The 8,547-nt window shown below is 38.3% G+C and overlaps 1 protein-coding gene across 1 annotated transcript; it reads right to left on the bottom strand.

Moving 5' to 3' along the window:
* Nucleotides 1–364: 364 nt before the first annotated feature.
* On the bottom strand, nucleotides 365–674 carry LOC126955331 (60S ribosomal protein L37-like). Its single transcript, XM_050791792.1, has one exon. It carries the CDS (start codon nucleotides 656–658, stop codon nucleotides 365–367), a length of 294 nt encoding a protein of 97 aa, XP_050647749.1. The 5' UTR covers nucleotides 659–674.
* Between the last annotated feature and the right edge of the window lie 7,873 nt (nucleotides 675–8,547).

Genomic DNA, 8,547 nt, shown 5'->3' with positions numbered 1-8,547 from the left:
GTGCTCATTATTGGCCCCAGTGCTTTACCCCTCCCCATATCCATGTCCATGTAACTGCAATACTCTCCCATTCTGGATGAGATGATCTGCCTCGGGATTTTGTTCTGGTCTCAGCCATGTGATCTGATATGACCAATGGGATGTTTTTCAAGTAGGGGCTTGAAAAAGTGCTTGCACATTTCCACTCACTGTCTGGTTGCTCTGCCTTCACGATGGGAACATCCTAGGCTAACCTGAGGAAGGATAACATTTGGACCTACCAGAAGTGTGTCATTCAGTTGTCCCTCCAAATGACTTTTCTTTCTTTCTTTTTTTTTTTTTTTTATAACCAGAACATTTATTGCATGACTAATCGTTGGCATTCTTAAGATGAACTGGATGCTGCCGCAGCTGCCCTCTTGGGTTTAGGTGTTGTTGCTTCATGGAATCCATGCCTGAATCTGCGGTATACAATTTTTAGGTGCCTCATTTGACCAGTTCCGGTGGTATTTTGTCTTTTAGCCTTGGCACTCCAGTTATACTTTCTCTTGTGCTTGGCAGGGTAGCCACATTTGCCACAGGTTGACTTCCGAAGGTGGTAGGCCTTAGAGCCACAGCGGTGGCACAATGTGTGTGTCTTATTGCGACGCTTTCTAAACGATGACGTCCCCTTCGTCATCTCGCTTCTGCAGTTGAGACCAGAGAGACCCCAAATGACTTTCTGTCTCATTTCAAGGTGTTCATGAAGTCTGAAAACATAGGCTCATATACATAACACTATCCAGGACATCTTCAATCTGTAAAAAATAAAATCACATAATTATTTACGTTTCCAGGCTTCATGGACAGTCTTGTAGAACAAAAGCCAAAATCCTAATGATCATCTACAAGAGGCTCTGTATGATTTCCTACTCTCCCCACCTCTCTGATCCCCTGTTCTCTCTCTTGTTCATTCTGCTCCAGGCACACTAGGCTCCTTTTCATGTGCCTGAAATGCCTTTGCCCTTTACCCAAATATCCCCAGTGAAGTGGTTTGAATATTGGTCTCCCCAAATCTCATGTTGAAATGTAATCCCCAGTGTTGGAGATGGGGCCTGGTGGGAGGTGTTTGGGTCACTGGGGTGATTCCCTCATGGATGGCTTAACACCATCTCCTTGGTGATAAGTGAGTTCTCATTCTGAGTTCATGTGAGGTCTGGTTGTTTGAAAGAGTGTGGCACTTCCCCCCATCTCTCTCTTGCTCTTGCTCTCTCCATGTGACGTGCCTTACTCCTGGTCACCTTCTGCCACAATTATAAGCTTTATGAGGCCTCACTAGAAGCAGACGCCAGCACCATGCTTCTGGTAAAGCCTGCAGAACTGTGAGCCAATTAAACATCTTTTCTTTATAAATCACCCAGCCTCAGGTATTTCTTTACAGCAGTGGGCTGTTCTTTATAGCAATGGGCTAACACACACACATCCCTCACTTTCCTCATGCCTCCTCAAAGGTCACTTTTCCTTATCACACTACTTACTCCCCTCTAGTACTCTGTATTCTTTTACTCTGTTTTATCTTTTTCCAAAGCACTTATCATAATCTAACATACTTTTTATTTTACTTATCTATTTGATTTATTTTCTCTCTTCTTCACTAGATTGTAAATCCTGTAAAAGCAGCGATTTTTGTCTGTTTTGTTTACTACTGATGCAGGATTTTTCTCAGTCCCTTTGCCAGTCAAGGACCTCTGGCTGGTGATGCCCCTACCTGGGCCGTGCTCGGGGCATGCTACCTGCTGTAGGAGATGGCGTGCTCACTTGGCCTGTCTGGACCAAGTCATGCTTGCACATCATTTCCCGAGTTCTTTTTTCACATCCAGGAAGAATGAGAATATGTTGACAATTGAAAAGTAAGCAAGGTGGGGAGTTTTCTTGAGTGTTGAAATAGCTTTCAGGGGAGAGGGGATGTGGAGGTGGTCCTCCTACCTTAGGACAGGAAAGTGCCCTGTGTATGGCTGAGTCTGGGGCTTTTATGGGCTCAGAATGGGGAGGGGCAGGCCGTAAGTAGTATTGGAAAAGGCAATATTCGATTAGTTAAAAGGCATTATTCAGAAAGAATCAACTGGGAAAGGGCAGGCAAACAGAAATAGAAGTTCTCTGGGTTGTGGGTTCCATCTGGAACCAGCAGTCTGGTCTTTCAGCCTTCAGGCTGTTTTTGGCTTGAAGGTGGTTTCACTGGGGACCCACCCCTATCTGCCTGGGCATTTGGCTTCCTTCTGTTGCCATCACTGCTATAGCTCTAATACCTATATCATACTTGGTAAATGTTACTGCATTGAATAAAACCGTCAACATTTATTTTATTATAATTATTTGCTTTTAGAGACAAAATCTCACTGTGTTGCCTAGGCTGGAGTGCAGTGACTATTCACAGGTGTGATAATGGCACACAATAGCTTTGAACACTTGGGCTCAAGCGATCCTTCCTCTTGCCTCAGCCTCCCAAGTAGCTGGGATTATAGGTGTGCATCTGGCTCACAATCAACGTTTTAAAGCATTATCTTTGGCATAGAGACAAATGCTTATTTTATTTGTTGTGACAGAGCAAACATTCTGTTCATCTAAAAGTTGTATCATATCATTTAAGTTCAAATGAAGTCTAAGCGTAGCTGGAGAGAGTTTATGGTTTTAAATAAATTGTATTTAATCTGTTAAGGGCCTATTATATTTCCACTCACAGTGGATTCTTACAGCGGTAGATATGATGTAAATTTTTAATAAATTCAAAATTTTTTTTGTAAAATAAAAGATAATAATATCTCAACATAAGCCTTAAAAATTCTTAAACATTCTCAACAGATTTCTCATTAAATTAAAACAGAATATAGTTTTGGCTATTAGTATAATGTGATCATGAGTTGTTCCTAGGCTTTAGTTAAGTAAAATAACCTCCTGATATATTTCAAAGAGCAAATTAATTCAACTCTTTCCTCATGTTACAAATTGTAAAATATATGTACACATTTGTTCCAACTGGTCATGAGAAATACTTAGAGAATATTGATAAAATACACAAAAATCTCCTTTTTCCATTTAATGCTGCATGTCATTAAGTATTCTTTATAAATACGGTTGTAATTGTAACAAACAAATCCATATTGCTTTTCTACAACTTAGTTTTATAGTCTCCTGTTACAAGATTTGTAGACTATTGTCTATTTTTCTCTTTTTTTTTTTTTATTTTGAGGCAGAGACTTGCTCTGTCACCCAGGTTGAAGTGCAGTGGCGCGATCTCAGCTCACTGCAACCTCCGCCTTCTGGGTTTAAGCAATTCTCTGCTTCAATCTCCTGAGTAGCTGGGATTACAGGTGCCTGCCACCACATCTGGCTAATTTTTTTTTTGTATTTTAAGTAGAGATGGGGTTTCACTATCTTGGCCAGGCTGGTCTTGAACTCCCAACTTTGTGATCCACCCATGTCAACCTCTCAAAGTGCTGGGATTACAGGCGTGAGCCACTGCACCCGGCCTACTTTTCTCTGTTATAAGTAAGACTTTGATGATCATCCTAGGACATAATTCTTTGAATGCTATCTCTGTTATATATATATTTTGGCTAGAGTCCTAGGTATAGAATTAATTAATCAAATGATATAAGCATTTAAAATTTTCTTGCTCCATAATTGTCACATTTTGCAGAAAAGTTGCATCACTTTTTACTTCTATTAGCAATATATTGGTGCATCTCATCCCTCTCATATCAGCACTGAATTTTTTTATTGTGGTAAAGTATACCATAAACATATGGTAGCATAATGTTTACCATTTTAGCCATTTTTAAGTGTACAGTTCTGTGACATTAAGTATATTCACATTGTTGTGAAACCACCATCACCATCCGTCTCCAGAACTTTTTCCTCTTCCTAAATTGAAACTCTATCCACATGAAACACCAACTTTCTCTTCTCCCCACAGCCACAGGCAACCCCCTTCTACTTTCTGTTTGTATGAATTTAACTACTCTAGGTACCTCATATGGGTGGATTCATATCTCTCATTTTGTGACTGGTTTAATTAACTGCCTTCAAGGTTCATCCATGTTGTGGCATGTGTCAGAATTTCCTTCCGTTTTAGGGTTGAATAATATTTCATTGTATGTATATAGCACATTTTGTTTTTTCATTCATCTTTCAATGGAGACTGGGGTTGCTTTCACCTTTTGGCTATTCAGCATTGAATTTTAAGAAGACTCTTCCCTAGTTTTAATTGTATTTATTTGATTTATTGTAATACTGAACACATACACACACACACACAAACACACACATTTTTCCCCCCTGAGTAGCTATTTGTATTTTAATATTGATTATGCTAAATTTGTCATTGACTTTAGTAGGTATTCACTGTAAGCAACATAGGAAAGTATTAAGCTAAGAACATACCATTTATGTTTATATCCAGGGAGAAAAGTTTTAATATCTTGTCGTGTATCAATTTTTTGTTTTGTTTTGTTTTTGCAATTAGCTACAGTTGCCTTTAGGTGGCATTAGATACTTAGGCATGTGTTATAGAGATTTTTGGTTATTGGATGTGTGTATGTATATTTTGACAGCTTGATGGACTTAAAAGCTGATCCAAATGTTATTTGAGGTCTAGAATGACATATAAATTAATATAGAAGCTAGGCATCCTGAGACCTCTTTCATTATGCAACTTCATGCTGACTAAATGACATCTTCCTTTTGGTTCTACAACAAATATTCTCCAGTTCTTTGCCTTGGATTAGATAATTTTAGAACAAAAATCTTAAAAATGTTTTGAAGTTCAATGTGAGGTTCTAAGCAAAATGGAGACTATTCTTTGGCCCAAATTTTGTAAAAATTTGGATTGAAAGGGAGTTCTTTCATGTATGTAAGAAATCCCTTACACCCATTTTTCTGAATCAACACTTCAGACATCAGAATTTACCGTGGTTGGTATAATGGAAGCAAGCCAAATATTTAGCAATAAAGGGTGTGGAGAAATTGCCATCTGTATGGATTCTGGTATTTGGAATCATACATATTATCATTCATATTATCATTTTTTGCTACTTCATTCAGAATTCATGTTTCTGAAAGACACTATTAAAAAATTCTCAAGGCACTTTTGTTCCTTTAAAAGATGCCTTCCTTTCAGGAAAAGAGAGCAGATTTTAGCACATTTTACTTGGTTGTCATGGGTTTGAATGGGGCTTCGGGGGGTCAAGGGATTTGCCTGGGGTCTCAGGTTGGTGACTTCGTGGCTAGCCTCCTCTACACTGTGTTGGAATCGGCTGGCTCCAAGATCCTTGTTCTGTCTTCCCACTAGACCACATTGTCTTCCAAATGAAACCACAGTAGTGCTGAAAGCAGGAAGGAAACTCTTCAACTCACTTTTTTTTTTTATTCTTTTTTTTTAGACGGAGTCTCGCTCTGTCACCCAGGCTGGAGTGCAGTGGCGTGATCTCGGCTCACTGCAAGCTTCACCTCCTGGGTTCACGCCATTCTCCTGCCTCAGCCTCCTGAGTAGCTGGGACTACAGGTGCTTGCCACCACGCCCGGCAAATTTTTAAATATTTTTTGGTAGAGACGGGGTTTCACCGTGTTAGCCAGGATGGTCTCGATCTCCTGACCTCGTGATCCACCCGCCTCGGCCTCCCAAAGTGCTGGGATTACAGGCGTGAGCCACCGCGCCTGGCCTCAACTCACTTTTTAAATAAAGATTTCTTTTAAGGAAAGGACAGGGAACAGTAAGAATAGCCTTTTTCACAGGTGAGTGACTTGAGCCATCTCTACCTTTTGAATGTTAGCTTTTTATTTAATGAATTACTCCTGAAAATACTTGTTTGTAAAGATCAATGAAATATTTCCTATATATGTTAATGATAGCTTTTCTTTTCAAGAAAAACGTGTTTTCATCATATCTAGGGTGGAGAGCTAACAAACTTTGAAAACCCATTATGTGGCAAGTGTCTTACACTTGTTATCTCAAATAATATTCACAGTGACCCACAGTAACATTGCAAATAAGATGACTAATTCCATTTCATTGGAACAGTACTAGAAGTTCAGAGAGATTTTTCTTCAAAAAGAAAAACTTGTTCAAATTCCCACAACTAGTAAATGAGAGAATCAAGATCACGGTCCATTCCTATTGAATACATGTGGAAATAGGAAGAATTTATTTAAGTTTGAGACGTATTTCATTGCCTATCCCAAATTAACATCTTTTGAATCCTTATAAAATTTCACACCTTTTCTTTTCTTAATAGTCTCAGATTACAATTAATGAATTTTAGATGTAATTCACAATTTTTTTTCTTTTCTATAGTCATATCTTCATTATAATCAGCAGCATCTTATAATTTTTTACTGAATTTGTAATTAGTCTGTGTAGGGGTTCAAGGGATATGGGGCTGATCAAGGAAAAGGATGTCTGCAAGAGAGGTAGTGACAAGTTTGTTGGTGCTTGGCCACGGTTGCATGAGAGGAGAAGTCCCTCATAGCCTTACTGGTGAGGGAGGAGGACAAGGGAGAGAGAGATTGGAGAGGAAGCTTACATAGAGTCTCTGGGTCAGAGAGCCCTGACATGCAGCTTTGGCTTGAGGCCTTATAACTGCACGGCCCTGTCTTATGAATAGGTAACAGCTGTTGGGCGAGGTTTTGCGGGGTATGCAAAGCAGACAGGCTCTTAAGCGGCTAACATTTTCTTGGTCAGGCTATTTTTAAAATAAGTGGATGTGTAAAAATTTAAGTTTGGTGTCAGTGGGCTTTTGAGCTAATGGGTCTCAGCCTGCAGTGGAGAAACAACCAACTTTGGGGATAATATACAGAGGCTATCTTTGGCTGATTTATGTAACAGCCTATCCCAAGGCACCAGAAGTATTTAATTGTTCTGGGAACAGAGAATAGCTTTTCATCATAGAAAGTATGTGATTCAACTAAACTAGTAGTTTATTAGTTCAATGATATTACTCTCTGTGGTTTTATTTACTTATACTTGTATACAGAACAAATACTATTTATAATAAAGGGAAGTAAGTACCCCTATCTTCAAATATAATTTTACTCCAGTTTCTAGTATATATGCTGCTGAAATGAGCATAATTTTATTCCAAAGAATTGAATAACATATTCAAATATTTCTGCCTCCAGCTAGAGCCACCTAAGGATTCATATTTGATAGCAGTAACATGTTTAATAACTTTTTATCCATATATGTTTGAATTACATAAATATTGATGAAAAGTATAATAAAACCTCAAACTTCTTTTCCATTTTGTAGATATATATACATATATATGTTTGTCTTTGGTTTGTGAAAGCAATTCCTATTTTGCTATGAAAAGTTACTAGTTTAATTGGAACTCAGAATATTTACAGCTATGTAAGACCGTGGGCTCTCTGCTATTTGGCATGCTGGCCCTGATGTTGCTGGCAGCTCCAGGCATCCTCCTGTGTTGAGGCTTATCCAGGCACCAGCTTCTGTGCTTCCAAATTTCAGGGGGCACGTGTCACGTTTCTGTAAGAACTCTTACTGTACACTGCATGGTGATCTGGTTGTACCTTGGGTCTGTGTATCTGCAGTGATTCTCTACCCTTCAGATTCCATGAAAGAAATCTGCTATCAAATGAACTACTAGGCTTTTCGTGGGCAATAGTTGTTGGACCAGTGTGGCTACCTTGAAAGGCATGTGTCTAATTTCTCTCTTTGAATGTGTGGGCACTTATATCACCAATCTCAAATTTGAGGCCTCAATGGACCCTCTAAGATTCCCAGGAACTATCCCACTTGTGATTCTATGATTTATATGGAAGATTATCTACTGGACTAGAAAAATATGCTTATGAAGAACAAATGGGAACTAACATTTGTTGAGTATATTATATGAATTACCACATTTACTCTTCATGAAAACCCTAAAAAAAGGAATTATTTTTTCTTTTTTATTGATGAGTACACTAAAGCTAGGAGGCTCTACCTATGATTAAAGTGATGATCCAAATTGAGATCTGTTTGACTTTGAAATATGGGCATTGAAATTATTGGCATTTAAAAAATATATCAATAACCATTTCCCTTTTAAATAATACTAACACAGAAATTGCATTAAACCAATTAGAGATTTTTAAATATTTGAAAAGGAATCCATAAATGTGATACATCATAAAAACAGAATTCAGGACAAAAACCATATGATCATCTCAATAGACACAGAAAACGCATCTAAAATGAATTTTAAAAGATAAAATTCAGCATCCCTTCATGATAAAAATTTTTGACAAATTAGGCATAAAAGTAACATGCCTCAACATAAGAAGGGCTGTGTATGACAAACCCACAGCCAATATCACACTTAATAAGAAAAAGTCGAAGCATTTCCTCTAAGAACTGGAACAAGACAAGAATGCCCACTTTCACCACTCTTATTCAACACACTACTGGAAGTCTTTGCCAGAGCAATCAGGCAAGATAAAGAAATAAAAGGCATCCAAATTGGAAGAGAGAAAGTCAAATTATTCCTGTTCACTGATGATATGATTTTATATCTAGAAAACCCTAAAGACGCC

This window comes from Macaca thibetana, chromosome 5, assembly GCF_024542745.1.
Source record: "Macaca thibetana thibetana isolate TM-01 chromosome 5, ASM2454274v1, whole genome shotgun sequence".
In the NCBI taxonomy this organism is placed as follows: Eukaryota; Metazoa; Chordata; class Mammalia; order Primates; family Cercopithecidae; genus Macaca; species Macaca thibetana.
Note: the sequence above shows the minus strand (reverse complement) of the source record. Positions and strands in the feature narration are given on the sequence as shown.